Source organism: Anser cygnoides, chromosome 1 (genome assembly GCF_040182565.1).
Source record: "Anser cygnoides isolate HZ-2024a breed goose chromosome 1, Taihu_goose_T2T_genome, whole genome shotgun sequence".
In the NCBI taxonomy this organism is placed as follows: domain Eukaryota; kingdom Metazoa; phylum Chordata; class Aves; order Anseriformes; family Anatidae; genus Anser; species Anser cygnoides.
The window spans coordinates 137,394,990-137,417,113 of record NC_089873.1 but is presented as its reverse complement, the minus strand read 5'-3'; the positions used below and the strand labels follow the sequence as shown (position 1 = coordinate 137,417,113).

The 22,124-nt window shown below is 38.7% G+C and overlaps 1 protein-coding gene and 1 long non-coding RNA gene across 3 annotated transcripts in view; one reads left to right on the top strand and one right to left on the bottom strand.

The window, feature by feature from the left end:
* Positions 1-2,247, bottom strand: part of PRKX (protein kinase cAMP-dependent X-linked catalytic subunit) — a 59,542-nt gene extending 57,295 nt beyond the window's left edge. Inside the window, exon 1 of the mRNA XM_048081150.2 lies at positions 1,800-2,247. Within this exon, the coding sequence (XP_047937107.2) occupies positions 1,800-1,986 (187 nt within the window). The 5' untranslated portion in view covers positions 1,987-2,247. The remainder of the gene's footprint in view (positions 1-1,799) is intronic.
* Positions 2,248-2,466: 219 nt separating this feature from the next.
* Positions 2,467-20,894, top strand: LOC106035674 (uncharacterized). 2 transcript variants are annotated; one of them, XR_010826520.1, is made up of 4 exons: positions 2,467-3,217; positions 9,594-9,756; positions 14,006-14,104; positions 16,637-20,894. It is a non-coding gene; the product is annotated as an uncharacterized lncRNA (long non-coding RNA). The 2 variants fall into 2 exon arrangements; XR_007169902.2 differs by lacking the exon at positions 2,467-3,217 and having other exon boundaries at positions 7,200-9,756.
* Positions 20,895-22,124: the final 1,230 nt, after the last annotated feature.

The following is a 22,124-nucleotide window of genomic DNA, read 5'->3' as shown; positions in this document are numbered from 1 at the left end:
TAAGCCAAGCAAAAATGAACTTCTCAAGCTAAAATACCAATCCAGAGAGTACTCTGCACGGCTTTAGCCTGCAGCATGTTTAACTAAGGGACACAGAGCAGCCCAACCTCACAGAGTAGTTAATGGCTCATATCGCAGAGGCACTATGGCCACGTGGGAAGGGCACTTCGTCTTTGAAATTTATAAACTCTACCACTCAGAGGCAGGCACAGATGTGTGCACTTTCAGTATCACTTTGAGGCTGCCGTGTTGCTTCCTGGTCAGGAGCTAGAACCCTTCCCTCCTTGCAGCTTTCTAATGAGGAGAGCTGGCATGCCTTAAATCTGTTTCAAAACCAACTCAAAACAGACCAGCTCAGCTTCTTTGTCAAGATAAGGCCTTATGTATGTACCTGTGACACTTTTGTATCCTTCAAGTTGTATGGTTTGTCTTCCTACTACCTACCATGCAACCAATGCCACAGTTAATAAGAGGTACAAGGAATGGTCGTCTTCTCAGACAGAGAGAGTTTCAAAAATATGGAGGGGAAAAGAAGAAATCAAGCTGGGGAAGCCAGAGCTGGAAGGGAGGCTGTTCTGTCCAGTGAGCAGCTATGTGGTTCTTTTACTCAATGTTTTTTTCTTTCTCTGTATCTTTACAGCAAGCAGTTTCTCCATGTTCTCCATGGAACAATGCCTTTCTGCTTCCTCAAACTCAAAGGAACACTTTAAAGAACACTCTAAGAATATATGCTGTTAAAAATCAACACCAGGATTATTTCTAAATGTCTTCATTGGCCCCAGGAACATTTCCATGACTGTTATGTGTTCTTAAAAATTATTATTTTCCTGCAGCCTGTGCTTTGCTTCAAGACATAATCCTCAGTGATGACAACTTGTATCCACAGCAACTGGTCATGATGTAACAAACAAGATTAACCACTTCTGGTGGAGGAAAAGCATCGCAAACCTTTCTGGCAGTCTCTTAGTAATCTCAATTAACTGCTCAATAAAATGCCTGTTGACATTCCAACTTGGAACTATTACCTCACAGAACAACACGCTTCAAGAGAAGATAACGTGGTCTTCACCAACCATGACACTCCTAGGCCTTCCCAACTCCATTTTTAAAGACCCTTTTAAGCCGTCAACTTCACTAAGAAAGGGCTTAAACCACGCTTGCTGGCTTTCGAGAGCTTAAGCGACATTTAAGTTTAGAGCACTTGCTGGAATAAATCTATTCAAAACTGTTTCATGGTCCTCTACGGAAAGAGACCGAAAGAAACCTCCTGTATGGCTGAACAGCCCTTCAACTCAGTCCTCTGAGGAGGGAGCCCTTCTGAACAGGCAGTCCCTCAAACCAGGTGCAAAGCCGTACAAACCCTCAGACACACCGGGCAGATGCTGCAGGAGATAACGCACCGAGCACCACCACGGCTGCCTGAACGCCCACTTATTTTAGCACACATTTACTCTACCGTGCTGCTGATCCCAGGCAGCTTTATTAAGGGTGGCAGATGCGGGCTGTAGCCTCGCTTTCCCCCCAACCCAACGACAGGCAACCAACCAACCACACACCCTGGCATGGGCGCCTGCAGCTGAGGCTCCCCGCGTCCCTCAAGGGGGTGAGGGGGGTGCCCCCAACGGCACCTGCCGGCCATTAAACGGCCGCAACCCCAACGCCGCCGCCCCGGAGCGGCCCCCGAGCGCCCGGCGGGGGGGCAGCCGGGAGCGGTGCCGGCGGCACGGCCGTAGGCAGGCAGGCACCTGGGCAGCTCCTTTGTTCGCCGCCGCGCCGCCCGCCCGCCCGCACTCACTCACCCACGGTGGCCAGGGTCTCCAGGTCCTCCAGCTTGTAGGCGGCGGGCTCGCAGGGCGAGCCGGGGCCGGCGGGGCCGGGGGCCGGGGCGGCGGGCTGAGGCGCGGCCAGCCCCACCGCCGCCGCCGCCGCCGCCTCGCCGCCGCTCTTCGCCCCCATTTTGGCCTTGGCGGCGCTGAAGGCGTCCATGGGGCTCGCTCAGCGCATGGAGGGAGCCGAGCCGGGCCAGGCAGGGCCGATCCGAGCCGGGCGGGAGCGAGGCGAAGTTTCAGCCCTCAGCAGGCGGCGCGGCCGCTCGCCGCCGGCGCTGCAGCCCGCTGCCGCCTGGGAGGGGGCGCGGAGCCCTGGAGCATCGCGGCCCCGCGGCGAGCCGCCGGGCGGGCACACAATGGCGAGGCAGGGAGAGCCCGGGCCGTGCCGAGCCGTGCCGAGCCGAGCCGTGCTGCGGGCGGGGCGGCGGGGGCGGGGTCTGCCCGCCCGGCGCTGCGGCACGGTCCCGCGGGGGGACGGCGGGGAGGCGGGCAGGGCGGGTGCGGGGCCGCACGTGAGCCGTGCCCGGGGCTCCCCTGGTGCCCGGTGTGGGGGCAGCGCGAGGCCTGCTGGCTGCTGCGAGAGCCCGGTGAGCGGCTGTGCACGGCAGGGAGCCCCAGCGTACCCCCAAACCTGTAACTGTTACATCGTCTATACCTGGGGTCGTGAGAGACCCCCGCAGCCTCGTCTGCAGTCGCGGTACTCGGGGAACGCGACGTGTGTTTTTTATCTTTTGGCTTGTTGACTCGAAGGGTTGTGACTAATTTGGAAAAACGCTAGGTCATCTCTGCTTCCTGTCAGCCTGTGAGAGGAATCGCCGCTCACGGAGGGTGACATGGCTTTTGCTCTAAAATTTGGAATTTCAGTAGTGCCCTCTCCGGAATGCAAGCTTCAGACTTCTCTTTTGCTTTACCGTTTTTATTATTTCAACACACATTATGTTCTGTAAGTTTTTAATACAAAAATCTTCGTGATTCATGCCTTGAATTGAATGTTTCAAAGATTCCTTAAATTGTGAGTTGTAAATGTTCTGGCAGGCCAGGCCATAAGTTTAGCTTAGTCAAAAGATGAACAAGCCAACAAACCTCTCTTAACGATAATGGAGGCAGCTTGTTTAAGATAGATTTCTTCAACAGATGAATGATTATTTTTCAAGCTGAGTCTATATACAAATATAACTTTGTTTTTTAGCCAGATCATTGCAAATTGAGACGATTTTTAATAAAAGATGTGAGCTAATTATGATCATTTTCACGAAGGAGTACCTTAACTTCAGTCTGTCCAAGATCAATATATGATCTTCTTAAAACTACTTTTTTTTCCTAAAAAAAAACCAGGAAATCACTCACTGCTCAGATGTTAAAGAGGACAAACAAAAACCTTTTATAAGGTATTGATTACTTTCAACTGATATTTCTATGTATGCCATGAATTTACTTGGTGACTAAATTGCTTGCATTCAAGAACTTAAAACTTCCTTTAAAATCTTCTACTGATAAGCTTTAATAGTTGGTGGCCTGTCACGTGGCTTGTATGGCAGGATATATTTAAAAAGTCTGTGATTCACCCAGGTTGGCAAACATAGGGTTAGCTCCATTTAATTCAGTGTCCCTTTCCTTATGATGGAAGTTAGCTTTGTGCTTACTGCCTCGCTAGCCTGGTATCCAAAGCATTTGCTAGCTGTAGTTGTAATAATATAATTGCAATGTTTATATTTAGAGCATCAACGTATTATTAATGTTCTTTACCACCTCTGTGTAACCTACTTAGAATTTATCTTGCTGATGATGCTGATTATTACTCACAATATTTCAGGAGAATAACATGCTGTTCTTTCCAATACAAAGAGATTGAGAATCAAAAGTCGTAACTTTGCAAATTACACCTGGAAGTAGAGCTGCCCGCTGGGTTACAGTAGTGGATATGATACTTACTTTCTTGCCCAATGTGGCCAGACTTCGTAGGAAGGTTTCCAGCCCTGTTCTCGTTTCTTGTACATATGTTTGCCAAACTTCATTTTGCACTACATACAGACACAATGGTAGTACAGTGATTCCTTGGGTGATAAGTTACCTACTTCCCATTATTTTATTTTATTTTATTTTTATTTTATTTTATTTCTCATTTTCAGGAAACCTTTGGTTAAACTATAGAAAGGATTCCAGACTTTCTACCTGACTATCCATGAGTTGATACCAGAGATCATTGCTCTGTCATTTAGAGGGAACATTGTGATGTGCATATCAAATAAATGGATATGATTTAGGCACTCAACTCTTGGTTTGTGAAGGGAAGCAGTCATTTAAATGTCTCTGTGACTGCTGACAAAAGAGTCTCTCCTGTGGTCTGAGCAGACTTGCATTTGTCTACCTGAAAGCATGTTTTTTTTCCTCCCCACAAATATATAATTTTCCTCACAAATCTTGTTAAAAGCATATCTGTACAATCATAGTAAAACTACTACAAGTTTGTTAGAAAACCTGTCCAAACCTGTAGGGAGGAAGTGAATAAGTCCTTCAATGATGGTTATTATTAATAAATAGTTCTGTATCTTCTCCTCTTGTCACATTAAGTACGGTGCCTGAAAGCCAGGGACTGATCTGAGGAAGAAGAATAACTAGTAAAGATAATTAGTACTGCTATGTGTTTTTCATTTGTTTTGTTTTGCTAAGGAAGCTCATGATCGGGCAAGTTCTGTGAAGTAAACAGGCAGGGATTTCATACAAGAAATCCCTACCTGGGACAAAGAAAGGGGAAAATTGTTCCACCCATCTGAAGTAGTTCCTTCAATGTATGGAAATCAGACCATTTGTATAATGAACAATCACACATTATGAGAATGTATCTATGGATTTGTAAAGCAACTGTCACACTTGTATTTTAATACTATTATGTTTATTTTTAAGTGTTTAAAATGATTATATAGAGTGGCTAAGTCCAAATGAGAATTTAAGCACCGAAAATAAAAATAGTCATGCAGATGTCTTCATCCCAAACTGTGATTTTGTAGCACCTTTCTGAACTGATGCCTAGCTTCGGAAGTGCATCAACTTTTCCACTTGTGGAAGTGCTGTTACCGGGGTGTCTAGACTTCTGCCTGGTCTGAGCAAGTTTGTGCCTAGCTTCTGCCAGAACTAGATTGAGATCTGGAAACAAGACATTGCTTTGCCTAAGTTTGCTGAGGAACCTGTTGTGTTCAGCATTCTGAATGCATATCTCACGTATATGCAATACTTCTCCCTTCTCCAAATGAAGCTGGGGTCAACTTTTTAGAAAAAAATGCAGTTTTATGTAATAAGAGGCATAGAAATACCAGTGTGCTGGACAAGCTCTTAGAGACAGCCGGTGATATTTTCTTCAGATGGAAGACAGAATAGGATAGCAGCGCACCAGGACATCTTTTTGTTCATTCGTTTCCCCAGAGAACTAGTTATGCACGTTCATACCAGTACATCTCATTTTGAATACTCAGGATAGCATGCTGGCTATAGCAGTCACTCAGCAAATGGAATACCTGGTCGTTTTGATCTTGGTGGTATGAAAAGGGTTCTCGTTCCAACCTCCTTCCCTTAAATTACCGAAGGCAACTGCAAGATATGTTTTCCCACATTGTGCATCCCAACTTCAAAACTGTTCCTTTCTTTGCTGTGCCCGTGAGATGAAGCTGTCAGTTCACTGCTCTGTAGAAGGATGCAGAAGTCTTAGAAATTAAATGTAGTACGAGTCGCACTTATGTATACAACTTATGGTATATAAATGTGGTGTGTTTTTACAAATTTTATCAAGGTCCTGCAAAGATTACTGTAGAATTAATAAATTTCAAAAATGATTAATTAGTATGCGCTTCAGCAAGACAAACATTACATAAACTTTTTAAAACTCAGGGGTGTCAAACAGAATAATAAAACACACCCGTTGGTACCAGCCTCAGGGAGCTAAGCCATCTCCTCAAGGAGTCCTCAAGTAGATAAATGTAGAATTTCTGTGCCAAACCTATTTTTTTTCCCCTCGATATGAGACGTAATAGTTAAAGCACTTCTAAAGTGAAATTTTAATTGTCTTTACTAAGGCACATACATCTAATGCATGAACAGAGTAAATCTTTTAATTCAGTGTTTTTTGAAATTGTATTCGGTTTCATGATGGTATCTTCATATCCAAGACTAAGGGCTTGTTCGAGGAAAAAGAAAGAGCTAAAATCTCCCGGTAGTCACAGGCAGCAAAGTCAGAAAGATACCAGGTATGGGAGTCCGTTGTATCTTCATTGATTTAGTGTCAGATTCTCCCCGTCACAATTTACACAGGCTTCAGGCTTGGAAAGGCGTGGTGCACAATGAGCTGATCCAAATGCAGGCTGCCACGATTCTCTCCTCCTCCCTCTCTCAGCTCTGCAGTCTCACCCACGCCCTTGCTTGTGCATTCAACATTTAGGCAGCTCCCTGGCGAGCCAGTTCAGGAATTGGTTCAGAGATTTACTTATGAAATAAAGTTACTAGTTTTTTAGCCAGATCATTGTCATGCACAGGCTTTTAGGGTGCTCAGTGCCTTAATCAGTGAGCTGTGGGGAATTTGTAACAGGCTGCATTTCCATCAAGCTGCTTAGTTTTTTTCCTCCACTTTCTTCTGTTTCATGTCATGTCTCCCCCCTTTGCCCCTCTAAAGAGAAATCAGCACTTTGAATATGCATAGCTGCAGTTGAGGTTAGTGTTTCTGATGAATGGTTTTAGATAGATAACTCATTCAGTCTTCTGGACAAATAAATCACAGTGGCATTGAAGCTGGCCATGGAGCCAGCGGAAAGAGGTGGGCACCTAATTTCTGTTATCAAAATTTCTTGTGTTCTGGAGGTATCTGCCCATCTCCATCAGGAAATACAGAGTCAGATTTAACCCAGGCTAGCTCCAGGCAAGAGGCTAGCATTATCTCTCAGTTCTGTAGTACTTAAGTCAGCTAAGCAAACTCTGACCCTTACTTTCTGCAAGTTTCAGCAAATCACTTAGACAAATCTCTATAAGTCTATGCAGTATCTGAAAAATGAAGGAGACACCACAGTCTCTAAAGTCTTACAAATGCTATATAAAGATGCTATAAGTATTTTCATTCATGGGTAAATATAAGTATGTATGTTTTGAAAACAAAACACTTGCAAGCTTGAAAGTTGCATCTTTAAAAATGGGATGGAACTGTGAAAAGAGAGGACTCTGTCAGTTGAATCCAGCAACAAAAATTATGGCTTTATTATCATCCATAACTGATCTCTTCTGCCATGAAATAATATATTATTTTCTTAAACTGTTCTCTTGTATTCTGTAATTCATTACTTTATTTTAATTAAAATAATTTAAATTCTGTAAATTCATTCTGTAATGATGCACCACTTTAACATTCCAAACTAAACTGATTTATCTACACTACCAGTTAATTTCCTTACAGAAACATGAGCTAAAACAGATAGAAAAACCTTCAAAAATATTTCTGCTGATACTATTACCATCTAATCACTGCCAAAAGTGAAGAAGCAGATTTTAGATTTCTTAGAATTCATTATTATAATCTTATGTATAAAATAAAATGTGCTATTTTTATTTTTTTTCCTGCTAGTCAAATATATACTTAGCCAAACAAATGTAGAGTGATATACCTGTGATTCATCCTTCTGTTTACAGTTCAGTTTATGAACTGTTCACTACATTAGTCACTGTAGACTCATTAAGCAAAATATTCCAGTGCCTACCTAATTTCTATTAGTTTTAAACAAGTGCCTAAATTCTGTTAAAACCAATGGAATTGGAAATGGTGGGATTTGATGGTGCTTTTAAGAATGGAAACAAGCAAAAAGCATGGAAGTGTTCAAACAATGGAACTGAGAATGGAACCGTTTTCAAATACGAAATGGAAATATATTCTACTCAGGCATCTTTTTCATTGAACTATGAACTTTACCAAAACAAAAAACGAAAAAACAAACAAACAAACAAAACATTGTGGCTTTTTGGAAAAGTCAAGTTAATATGATCATTACAAATCTGAGAAAACCCTGGATTATGTCCAACGATAATCTATACATACTATACATAGCTGGTCACATTCACTCCTGAAGAAAGGCAATTAACCATCCAGGGCTTTGTGGTGCGTTTTATTTTCCCCTGTATATTACTTTTGTATAGTATTAAATTTTCAACATGACAAATGCATAATACAGTGAATGTTGGGCAAAGGAAAATATGAATGTAGAGGAGAGTTCAGCAACATATAAGCCAACCAGAAGTTTATCTTGCAAAATACCTAATTACGTAACTCTCCGACTATATTTAGCAGATGATTTATGGCCTTTTAGCTGATCTTGTTTCCAGTCTTTGTGTTTGTTGGAAAGCAGTGTATCATTTCTCTGGACAGCTGGAGTGGATCACTTGGTCGTAGCTCTGATAAAAACAAACTTTTAGAAAACCAAGGTGTTGTGCACAGCCGTTCTGCTATCCAGGTTTGAGACTGATGCAATTTTACAAACTTTAGACAGATGTAATTAGGATTACTTAATTAAATGTAAAATCTGACAGCTGGGATTGAGGCTACCAGCCTCTCAGGACATAGTTAACTGCATTTAACTGATGCACTCTCAATGCAATTCCCTGCATGTCCAAGAAGAATGAAGGGCATGGTGGCTTGAATTAGAGGAAAAAGTCATTTAGGAAGAAGACATCATTTATTCTGCTAAAAATAAATAGAAGCATACTCTTTGAGCTTTGCATGTCTAGGAATCAGATCATATCCAACATGAGGCAGAGAAGCATCATGTTATAATTGTTAACAAATTCACTTTGTCAAGGCTTATACCCAGTGTTCTGGAAAGTTTCTCAACATGTTTGTCTCCTTTTGTGATATTTTACTTCATCCACTCGCCTCCTCCTCATAGGCACAGGGATATTGTGATGACAGAGTTTTTGTAGCAGGTATAAGCTACATACACTTGTTTGTTTGTTTTTGTTTCCTTTTGCTGGGATTAGCTAATAGGGACACACTCTGAGTATTAAAAGATGGCTCTTTAGACACTGATTCAAATCTAGTGGAAATTAACGTGAATTTTGCACTTACTGATGTCCAGCGTGAATAGATAATATGATTTTGTAAAAGAATAGACTATTTTTGTGAGTTTCCCCTTACAGGAAACAGGTCCTTAGTTCTGATGTTTCCCTCTCTCAATTCTTAGTAAATTTTTCAAAAGGTATTATGTGCTTTATCTATGATATGTATATATATGATTTATAACAACTTTAAGTTGCATTAGAAGTTACTTAGCCTGTGTTAACTTGGAACCCAACTTGAAACATTACCATTTAAATGTACCAAGTCTATTCCTCACCATTACTACAGGCAATTCCTGTAACACTTTTTAAGTTAAGCTCGTCTGAAATGCTGCAGATGTCTCTTTACATGCTTGTGGACATTGCTCTTGTGCAGGAGGGTCTGCCTGGCTCTGACTTCGTTCCTGTGTTGGTATATTTGCAGGTAAAGGAAAATGCTGACAGAAAAAATGCTTGGAGAATGTGCTGGGACTGTAGCTGCTGCTATCCCTTTTAAATGTGATGAGCAGTCTTGCTCATGTTGGAAATGAGAGGAGTTTTGTCAGCAATTTCACTAGCTTCACGGTTTGGGGTGTGGAGCTGACCACTAACCAGTACACCACACAGCAAGAGAGAGCTCTCATTAATTTATATTGGGAATGAACCATGAGGTTTTGTTTTCAGCCATGGTTTGTCTCTTCACAGCCTGCAGCTACCCCAGCAGAGCTTCACAAGTGCTCACAGCCTCCACTGAATGTGCTGCTTGTCCATGTCTATCTTTCCTTGGGAAGGAGACACAGCAGTCCCTCAGAGCACCGCTTCCTTGTGATCTCAGGCTGTGATGCATGAAAGCATACAGGAGATTAAGGTGATGGCTGCATGACATTTCTTTTATCTGTGCACCCTTACCTTTTTGCTATTCTGCTCTTGGATGTTCCTGACTGTCTCTCCAACCTATTAGTTAGAAATTGAAAGGAAAAAAAAATTAGGATTTGGATTGGGAAGAATGAAAATAGTAATAACATTCTTTCTGCTCGGATTTCAGAAATAAGTGGTTTTGCATGTAGTTAAATTGTTTTCATTTTGACCAGTTCCAATTTCCTTTTTTCTCTTCCCTCTATGTTATATGTGTTATGGAATCCACACAAATTTATATAATCTATTTTATTAAAAACACATATTTTTTAATGAAATATATATTTTTTTTGTTAAAACCCCATGTACATACATATATATATATATATATATAAACTCTGTTTTTAACCTGGGCTGCATTTAGCTAGTTGGTAGGTCCTGCAGTATGGGGATACGTTTTTAGTCTTTTTTGGTTACTCCTCTTTTGTGACTGTTACTCTTCAGATACTTTACTGCCTTGACCACTTTATCAGTGGTGCTGCTTTCATGTTTTAAGAAGCTGGTCTCCTCATGTTTATATACTGTGGCTTTCTTATCTGCTTCTGTTTTTACACACCCTTTCATCAGAGAGCCAAGCAGTCTCCTTGCATGGAACAAGGTTCATATCTCCCAATGACACATGCACAGCTGAAAAGGTTATTATATAAAATGAATAGTAAACTGTGACAGATGGCTTTTTATTTATTTATTTATTTATTTATTTTTAATACCCACTCCACTGAAAAGTATACCCAAATTCATTCCAGTAAAATGTAGTGTGTGAGAAATGACAAATGTAAATAATAAATAATAGAACGTTGGCCTATAATAAAACATTGGTCTATAATAAAACATTGGCCTATTGGCCTATAATAAAGAATTGTCCTGTTCCTCCTTGAAACCTGGAGCAAGATGAAAGGTTGGTAGCATGGTGGGAATCAGGACGACACTTTCAGGCAGGATTGTGGAGGAGAGGGGCTGCAGGGGATTACGGAGCCCTGGCGGCAGCCTCTCCAAGGAGAGTGTTGGCAGGGCTCCCTTTTCAGCTTCCTTCAGACCTTCTAATGGGGAACGACAGATTGAAATTTCACTGGGGACTTAGAAGCACAGCCTATAGTAACTGCTGAAGAGAGAAATTGGATCAGAACATACCATGGTTAATTGCATAACTTTCCTAGCCAGCTCTGTCCATTTTAAATCTCATAGGTGGAGTGGGCAATAAGTGCACATGTGGTAGCATGCAAATTAATTAATTTATTTATTTATCTATCTATCTATCTATTTATTTATTTAAATCAAGGCACTGTGCTGCCTAGTTTATTTAAGCTTTGGTTGCTTTAGACTTCGGATATAAATCTGATTCTAAAATTAATTGGAGAATTATGACATTCTTTTGGGATGAATTACCTGGGTTCATCAGTTGTTTTCAGAATCGGAATCTGAACAGCTAGAACTTGGGGAATATCAAAAAGAAAATTACCTTCATTCAGAAAGAAATGTAGGTAAATGGGTATGGGAATTTCACAAAGAAACAGTGGTGAAGAGACTGAAATTCTTCCCTAAAAATACAGAGATATAAATTTGAGGGCATTAATGCCTTACGAGATATTACCGTAGTCACCTGTTTCTGAATCAACACATGCTCTTTAGGTTGGAGTCAAAATCAGCTGGACAATTTGCTGACCTTCTCTCTCTCTTTTTTTTTTTTTTTTGTGTTAGTGATAGTCCCTGACTGTGCCAGCCTGGTGGATGTCACATAGGATGAGTCAGAATTTTAACAAAAGGACAAGGCAGGCAGGTTTTCAAGAGTTAGGAAACCAAGAGTTGAATATATGGAAATCAGATTGTGATGATATTACAGACAACAGAATTAAGAGGCACAGCAAATTTGGAAAGTGAAGACACCAAATGCCTCTTCAGGTTAATTCAGTATCCTGTTCTACTCTGCTATGTGGGGTGGAATAACTTTTACCTGACCATTGACAGAGAGCCCTTTCTCTATAAATATTCAAGAACTTCACCAGCATAATTTGCTGTTCTGTCTAAATTATTTCATTATTAATATTTGATGGAAAAAAAAAAAGCACAAGGATGATTTGGGCATTTGAGAAGAGATGCAAGAATAATTGGTGACATTATTTCTGAGTTCAGTGAGAAGTGGTTATCACTAGCTAATTTGAAAAGCACCACTAATATATATTTGGAAATATTATAAATATTGCATATCAATCTAATTACAGAATAGATTATGTTTGTTTCTTAAAAATCAGTAGTTATAGGCTGAACATAACATGACAACTCTGATACTTACTTAAAGTTTTTTGATGTGAAGATTTAAGCTTTAGAGAAGGTTTCAAAGGTTGACAATTTAATCTTCCCAGCTACTCTCAGGGATTTTGAGCAGGATAAAATCTTTAATGAATTTTAATGGAATTGGATGACAGTTTGATTTTTTTTTTTTTGATAAGTCCATTCAAAATATATTTCTTAGTTTGGCTTTTTCTCTTGAAAGCAAATATGAGTGTGTTTAAGTTTAAGCTTATATAAAATTTGAAGTCTGTAGGAATAAAAAAAGTGTAAGTGCTTTGTTGACTAACAAAAACCTAAGCACATACTAAACAGTAAGTGCTTTACTAGACTGAAACTCTTATAATTTAAACATTTTCTCCAGTTGAGGTGAGAGTACAGTGAAATAAGAAGAGAAAAAATTACCTTTGATCTCACTGAACCATGTAAATTATAGGCTGGGATCTGTAAGAAACATTTCTAACAAATCAGGCCAATTCAGCAGAATGAAGCTTCAAACTACATGTTCTTATTACAGGTAACACTGATTTCACTGGGTGTGAAATTGTTTTCTACAAATCAAAAAGCATGAAATAAGCACACAGAAAAGAACACCTTATAAAAATGAAGTACTATACTGATGTTTGCTGACAGCGGATAATGATTTGACAGAGGGAAAAGGTGCACTCATGATGTAGATTTGCTGGAAAATTCACTTTCATGTATGTCTTTAGCACCCCATTTTTTCCTTTTCCAAAGTTACACTAAATTTTAGGTTCACAGAGAAGTAAAAGTATCAAAGTGGAACTACTTATTCAAAGGAAATATATTAGACACATATATTTTTTATACATTTGCTGAAAATATGAAATTATGTCTTACCAAATGAATCCTACAACGTATTGCACAAATAAAAGACTAGCAAATGAGATGTTATTGACTCATGCAAATTCCTGTGCTAAGGCATTCCAAAGGATTAAAATATCTTCTAATAATCTACACGTGTGTTAATAGTATCTAAAGAATGGTCCCCCATAATGCAGAAATACTATAAGTTATCATGAGAAATGATTGTGCATTTAATATCTGAAAATAAAATTGCAATGATACAATTATCCTGAAAAGATTATTCCTTGCATAAATGTTCGTCCCTATTCTGAAAAGTGTTCCTGCTGAAGCTGTGATAATCATTCCAGAATAGGAGAATACCTCCTCTGGAGTGGAGCTTGGTAAGGTTTAAGTAGGGAACTATTTTAAAATGAGGAAAACTGTATGAGCTTCAGAGCCCTTTGAGACCTCTTGCAATACCAGAAAAGGATTTCTGTCGGTGTCTATTTGTCCTTACCCAGTGAAGATTTACGTGTTGCTTCCAAAACCAACTTCTCATAATAAGTCACTATTCTTCATTTTTTGCTTTTGTAATATGTAAACGTGAACATAAAGTAGTCTGGCACTTATTTCAGTCTATTTCAGCTTTTTTTTTTTTTTTTTAATCTAGGTTTATGCTAATGATAATCAGACGTTTTTTGAGTGGCTCATTTATCTGATATGGGGAACTTTAAAACTGCATAAGTGTTAGGATCAGAATTTATATTGCCATATTCCAGTTTGAAACAAAATATTTCAAATTTAAGCCAACCTTCACTTAAGGGTCTAACATTTTTCTTCTAGAGACATTTAATAATTGTTTGAGTGCCTTTGTGAGAGTTATGCTTTGCGCTTTCTCAAACACATGTAGTGTAAAATGCTGAACAGTATCTATGTTTCTCTTTTAGTAATCTCATCTAAAAGAGAGTTTTTTCGCTGTTTTAATTTTGAAAACAATATAAGCACATTTATTCAACTTATCACATGCCTTTTTGGACAGAATTTCATTTCTGTGAAATCAGGGAAGTTACTTGTTTTATTTTCACACTGCATTTTTTTTTCCCTTAAAGACTAGATTATTTCTGTGATGAGAGGAATAAGAAGAACCAAATGCAATACCAAAACCAGAGCTGCAGAGGCCACTGTGGGGAACTGGTAGTCACCTGTGGGTGAGTGGAGAGGAAGCAAAGGCAGATGGGGTGTAGGCAAAGCCACAACTTTACCTTTGATGAGCAGATTAGTAATATTCAACATCAAGATGGAAATAAAGGTGTGTTATCACCAGAGCAACTGGATTAAAATGGGATTCAGACCAACTTAAACAACCCTCAGTTGGTTGTTTCTTTTTCCCTCAGCCTCTTCCATTTGCTACCTTAGTTGTACAACTACCCAGTAAACTGTCCTGGCAAAGTCATCAGGCTGTAAACTGAGGTAAAAGGTTTTTTTTCTGCCAAATTGTTTCCTTGGTTTGAGTCACACACAGCTGCAAGAATAGCTCTCCCAGAAAAGTGGAAGAGGTGGTCAGGAAGAGAGAATGCGCGTGGCCCATATATGAGGGTGCTGCAGCTGAAGAAACCCACAAAAAAATGATAAACTCGCAGACATGTTTTTGTTAAACTATTTCTTGCTATTGGCTCACTACAGAATGGATTCACAAGACACGGCTCCTCCTAAATCTAGTTATCATCTAAAGCTGTCCTTTGAGACCATTATTCTAAGAAAAAAATTACCTTTACTTATATATCTTTACTTATGAAATTGGATATTTTACCTAGATGTAATTTGGTTCATCAAAATTAATGAGAATAATTAGAAAAGATACAAAGACAGTGAAACTTGTCTTGAGTGACTTTTTACATTCTTTGGACTACATTCATAGTTGACTCTTAAACTGTAGTCCATAACAATACAGTCCATGAGTTGATTCCAAGTGATTTCTTTTGTATTCCTGCAGTGAGATATCTTCCTTTTACAACATAGATGTTTTTTGATTGTTTGTTAGTTTTTTTTTTCCCTATTCTTCTTTTGGCCTTAACCTCACAAAAAGAACCCATCTTCATGTAGTTTAAAAAAGAAAAAAAAATCCAACATTCCAATATCTATTTATTTTGTTATAATGTTATTACTGCAATCTCTCATCAGAGTCAACTTCAACCTAAGATCTTGCCAATCTTGACTTCCTTTTATCATTCATGGTTCTTTACCATCTTCTGAAACTTATTCCCACAAATATTAGACTAGCCTCTGTATGATTTTCTTAACAGTTATTATCATAGTGATATTATCTTTTCTGATTTTTGATTTTTTTTCATTCTTTTTCCATTGTTTCACATGTCGTTTTTTCCTTTCATTTAATAATCTCTTTCCTTTCTTCTGTAATCGCATCTCAGTATTCATAATGTAAAATATGTTAAATCTGTCATGGTTGTTAATTTGAAGACTAGACCCTGCACTGCTATAAAATACATATGAACTTGCCTGTGTTAGGTTTTGTTCTTCCTAGGACATTTTTACTTCTTAGTATTTCTCCCTATATTTCATCTGCTTCATACTTCTAGAATACAAACAGTCTTCTTTGGATCTCTCTCCAACTATTTGTATTTTGGTTGCCTACAAACTTACTTACCCTATGGCCTATCTAGTTTTCATTTCTGTAGAAAATGTGTCTGGTTTTGGCCTATTTTGCTCATTCTGCCTCACTACTGTCTTGCCTTCTGCTATTTTAGGTTTATTTCAGCTTTGGTAGCAGCAGTTCAATCTTGAGTATGTGTCTTTAAAAATGTATTGATCCCTAGTGATTCAAGTTTTTTTAGTTTTTTGCAAGAACATAAATATTTAGCAGATTTTCTATGCCATTGTTCTTTTCTTTCCTTTTCATCATTTCACATATATTTATTTTATCACCTGAACCTTTCTTTATTATTATATGTATGTTTTTTGTTTGTTTGTTTGTTTTTTCAAAATCTGGCAAAACTTCTCTGTGAGTGATTAACTAGCTGATTAATTGTTGCTGCAATTGTTGATAAAAAGGAATAAGGTAAATATAGCAGCTGGATTTACTTTAAAAAAAAAATGAATAAGGAAAAACTTAGAATTTGTTTTCATGGTGGGGGGAAGGTAGATTACAGTCAGTAGTTATATTCACTATGGATTTTGGGACAGTGAATTCAAGCAAGTACCCAGATCACATGGCTTTTTAACTCAGGTGCACAGATGGCTAATGCAGCAATGCTGCTTCTGGGTTGTACCAGGTGAATATATCAACTCTGGTGGGCCCTGCAGTGGCAACCTTAATGTGGGAACGTTTTTAAGAAAATAACAGTGAGGACTAAGTAGAAATAAAAATTCAGCTGAAGAGGAAAAACATGCTGACTGAGAATCATATAAGCTATATTAGTCATTATAGAGTCTGCTGTTTTAATTGTGTCTTGCAGTCCAGGGTTTCTGTTTCCACCTCTAGCCTTGCTGTGCTCTTCACAGAAATACTGAAATCATTTCACAGCTAAGCTTTCTCTGGCAAAAGGCCCTGGAGAAAAGCTCCACAGAAAAGGTGTAAAATACCAGCACAAAATCAAAAGAAATAGCCTCAGGATCCCTAATCTTTATGACTCTGAGAACAACCCTCGGGTTTTGATCCCTACATCACTAGCTCTGGAAAATGGGCTACTCAATAACCATTTCTTCTTCTCTTTGAATTCTAGGCCTACGACATTTCTGTACTGGCTTAAGGAGGCTGGATGGTTCCAGAGGGGCAACCAAGCCAGTCTTTTGTGCTGCGGGGGGAAGAACTATACGTGCCAGATCTCCTCCCAAGCTGGCTCTCAAAAAAAACCAAAAAATAAAAAAAAAAGCATTCAGTTCTGTGGTTTCAGAAATAATTGCTGCCTCAAACAATGGAAGATTCACATATCAAATCATACATGTCCTGATTCTCTAAATGCTCTTCACAGTTAATGAGAATTGCGCATGGAATTCAGCCTTTGTGTAAGAAAGACCTTCTGAAGCATCTTCCATATGGCTAAACAGATAGTTTAATGCTTCTTAGCACATTCCCAGGTCCTTATTAATATGAGAATGAAGCAAGCTCTGTCAAATTGTTCACCTGAGAACAAATCTTTTGATCCTGTTGGTGAAGCATTTTTAACTAGAATTTAGAAGTTAAGCTCATTTAGGTAGCTACAAGAGTATGGTCCACACTCCTGTATTATTTCTCTTTCTCTCATAGTTTATTCTTTCTGCTAGCATTTCATAGAAACATAGAATCATTGAATATCCTGAGTTGGAAGGGACCCACCAGAATCATCGAGTCCAACTCCTGGCACCACACAGGTCTATCCCAAAATTAAGTCCATATTACTAAAAGCACAGTCCAAACACTTCTTAAACTCCGACAGGCTTGGTGCCATAACTACATCCCTGGGGAGCCTGTTCCAGTGCGTGACAACCCTCTCAGCGAAGAACCTCTTCCTGATACCTATCTAGCCTGAACCTCACCTGCTGCATCTTGACACCATTCCCTCAGGTCCTATCACTGGTCACTAAAGAGAATAGACCGGCGCCTGCCCCTCCACTCGCCCTCGTGAGGAAGCTGTAGGCCACAGTGAGGTCTCCCCTCAGCCTCCTCTTCTCCAGGCTGAACAGGCCCAGTGACCTCAGTCGCTCCTCGTACGTCTTCCCCTCTAGGCCCTTCACCATCTTCGTAGCCCTTCTCTGGACACTCTCCAACAGTTTCAAGTCCTTCTTGTACTGTGGTGCCCAGAACTGCACACAGTACTCGAGGTGAGGCCGCACCAGCGCAGAGTAGAGCGGGACAATCCCTTCCCTCGACCGACTAGCAATGCCGTGCTTGATGCACCCCAGGATACAGTCGGCCCTCCTGGCTGCCAGGGCATACTGCTGGCTCATGTTCAGCTTGCTATCAACAACAGCTCCCAGATCCCTCTCTGCAGGGCTGCTCTCCAGCCTCTTGCCCCCAGTCTGTACGTATAGCCCTGTCCCAGATGCAGGACCCGGCACTTGCTTTTGTTAAACTTCATGCAGTTGGTGATTGCCCAGCTCTCCAATCTGTCCAGATCTCTCTGCAAGGCCTTTCCATCCTCAGCAGAGTCAATGACTCCTCCCAATTTAGTACCATCAGCAAATTTATTCAAAACACCTTCTAGTCCTACATCCAAGTCGTTTATAAAAACATTGAAAAGAACTGGCCCTAAAATGGAGCCCTGGGAGACCCCCCTGGTGACTGGCTGCCAGCCTGATGCAGACCCATTTACTACAACCCTTTGAGTCCTACCCGTCAGCCAATTGCTCACCCATCGTATGATGTTTTTGTCTGTCTGTATGCTGGACATTTTGTCCAGTAGGATCCTATGGGAAACTGTGTTTAACTTTTCCATTCTTCTATTTAAATTTTGCTAGGTATATGCTCTGTTCCATTACCTCTCATGCCTTCTTTTCATGCCCATTCCACAGTCTGTATCAATTTTAAAGATAATTGTTTTTGTTTTGGACAGTAGTAGAAAGCAGCCATTGATAAATGAAGGAGCGGTATAGCAGTGGACTGTACAAATCTTTTCTATTGCCTAGGAATTACCTACTCTTCTGCCTTTTTTTAATTATTATTATTTTTCCCCCCAGGAAATAAACTGTCATTTAAAAAAATATAATCATACTAGTGATCACGTAGTGCTTTATGTTTTTTTTTTTTTTTTTTTTTTTTTTCCTTCTCAAGACTGTTTTTAAGGCTTTCTAAATTGAAGACTCTAAGTTCACATTTGGCTCCTAAATTAAGGGCTAAGTTTCATTAATGCTCAGTATCTGAAAGTTTTATCTGAGACAATTGCTGCATACCCTACAACTTCAGACAATCATACTATTGCTGAACCTCTGTGGACATAGGAACACAGTTTTATATATGATTTAATTAGAAAATATCATAAATTTTGTTTTTATATTTTCAGGAAGATAGCACATTGTTTTTAAGTTCTTAAGGATGTTCTCTCATTTTAAAGGATGGAGATTGTCCTATACATTGCACACTGGAATTGGTTAACAGTCACAAAAACTCCATGTTTCCATGCTTAGTCTTTTAAATTCTTTCTGAATTGTCTTTTTTCTTATTTTTTGTTATTTTGTTATTTTTTTCTTTCTTTCCTTTTTTTTTTTTCCCCAAAAAACAAATAAAGTGGAAGCTTATGCAGATCTTTTTATGGTCATTCAATAAATCACTAGTAATATCTTATACTTCTGTGATGATAATCACCCTTGAGGATTTTCAGAAATATTACTTAGATGCATTACTTTTCATTATTTTGGAGAAATGGGTAAAATAATGAAAATCATTTTGGTGTATTTATATACATGTTTGATCATGTATACAATTCAGAAACATGCTACACCTTTAATTTATGTTCTTTTTGTCAGATGATTCCATGGTTATTAACATGCCTTCAGATTGCTACTATAATTAGTCACTGTGTAATCTAGAACATAATAATCATATATAAATTCCCTACTAATTACCCTGTAATCTACTATTTGTTGATTAGAAGAGCATGGGATGAGTATTTCTGCTATTATTAATCTTAATGTACGTGATAATTATAGGGCTGTTACAGATTTTTCTTGTTTACTTGCTTGGCTATGTTTTGTGATATTTTGTTGTGTTAATAAAATTCTGCCTTTTTATGTTAATACATTTTGCTACCTACTCAGCCAATTTCTCCTTACAGCATGAGCTTTGAATCTACATTGTTCTTGGGCTGTTACACATGCAGGTCACTACAATAGGTCATCCTTTGTTTTCTTGGAAAAGTACCCAAGCTAGTTTTGAGGCTTAAGGATATAAGTCAACATTTATGTGAAATAGTTGCAATGCTCATGTCTAGTTTAAATATAGGGTAAAACTCTGCCCATGCTGAATGAAAAATACAGGGAACAGTTGCTCTGTGGATCAAGAATGTATACATACCTGCTCTGAAGTTCAGAAGGAGGCAGTGTACTTGGATACTTGGGTGAAGATGAAAGGGGAAAAGAACAAGGTTAATGTAATGCTAGGGATTTACTATAAACTGCCAAACAGAACGAGTAGGTGGATGAGGCTATTTTTGTGTAGCTATGCAATGCATACAAACAGCAGGGTTGCAATAGGTGGTTTTAATTAAGTTTGTATTGCTGTAAGACTAACTTTGCTTTTCATACAAGGAATAGAGACTTGTCAGACAGACACAATATTTTTATTTGAATAAATGATTAGTTCTAGCTTGTTTAGGTGTGATTCTAACTAGCTAGACTATACCGCTTGAAAATCCAAAACCAGAAGACATGTTCATGCAAGCAATCATGATGTATCTGGGATTCTAGGAAGAGGATGCATGGATGGAAGAGGAAGAAAAGACTGTCAGATGTATATTTCAAAAAAGGAGAATCAGCACATTGAAAGAGCTAGTAAGTAGGTTTTCCTGGGAAGACAGAATGAAAGAAGGATAACTAGTAGAGTAGAAAGCTATAACTCAAAGAAATTAAATTAGAGCTTCAACAGCAAAATATCCTAATACAAACAAACAAACAAAATTGAGAATTTAACAAATAAAACAAATTGGAGAAATTAGCTGAATCCAATAAAGATAAATGCATTTGGGGATCAAAAATATTGAAAAAATACAAAATTAGGAATCACTCCTTAGTTTAAGAAGACTTACAGAAAAGTATTTTCAGGATATAGCATAAAGCAATATAATAAATGTAAACCATCAGTGTGATGTGGTTAAAAAATGCAAATTTGTTTCTGGGGTGTATTAGCAGCTGTGTTATACATAACACAGATAGAAATTATTCTGTGGTTTCCATGTCTAGTGAGGCCTCAGCTAAAGTGGTGTGTCTAAATTTAGGAATTGCTCTCTATGAAAGACGTAGGCAAGTTAGAATGAGTTTAGAGAAGAGCTAAAATGCTAAAAGATTTAGACTATGATTTCTGAGTAAAGTTTAAAAGAACTGAGTTAACTTAGGCATTTTTCTACACTGTTAATAGACACATTTATAAACGTTAATGGACACAGTATCCAAAGGTTGTACGTAGTGGTATTCAATTATTTTCCATGTCCACTTGAGGACAAAATTGGATGAATTTGCAACAAAATGGCTGTAAGTTAAATTGAAAGAGATAATTTTCTAAATACATGGATAACTAATTCTAAATACACTGGATAACTAATAACTGAAACAAGCTGCCTGTTTTTTGTTTTTTTTTTTTTTTTTTTTTTTAATTATTGGAGACTTTGAAAGAAAGGCTAGGTGAACGTCTGTTAAGGATGGTCTAGCCTGTCTTAGTAGCAAGAGATAGGCTAGGTAACTTTTTGTTCTTATGCTGGTCTGACATTTCGAGCATACTTTTAAATTAATGACAGTAGAACCTTTGACTTACTCCCTGAACACTTCCAGCATTTTACCCCCTGAATGAGTTGGATGTGGCTAGGAGTGGAGCTACAAAGTGATATAAAACTACTGCTGGGGTAATGGGGACTAGGAAGCAAAGAATTTTGTTCAATACATGGTAGATGTAATGGTGGAATATACGACTGAGCTGTATGCCTTCTTACCTCTGACCAGCTTTTATGCTGGATCACTCGACCACAAGATTTAATGAATGATCTCCAGAAACTACATAATTAAATAGAAAATACTCTGAGTGTATAGTATGAAATTGCATAGCTCGGCTACATCATGGTATTTGAAAATTTTTATCATTATAAGCAATTATAGGGATTCAGATTGATGCTAACAATTTAAAATAATTTCCACTTGAGTGTCTTCTTTCACATTCAGATTATAAGTTCTCATTATAATTGACTGATTCTAATAAGCTTGTGTGTGATACATTATCAATCTTATTTCAATCATTGTGAATAATTGCAGAAATTAACATAAACGAATAAATCCAAAAGAAACTATAGCTTTGGTTATCAGATAATGTTCTAAACTAAAAACCCCACCCACCTTAAATATTGAAGAGGGATTGACTTTCTAGAAAATGCTTGGAAAAAATGAGCACTAGAGCTTTCCTTACCTTAATTTTTTTTAAGTGTAAGAAGATTTACTTGCATCTCCCTATAAAGTCAATGTGAGTCATGAATTATAGAGAATCTATAGGGCTAGCCTTGTATAATGGAAGCCACCAAAACATAACCATTGTTC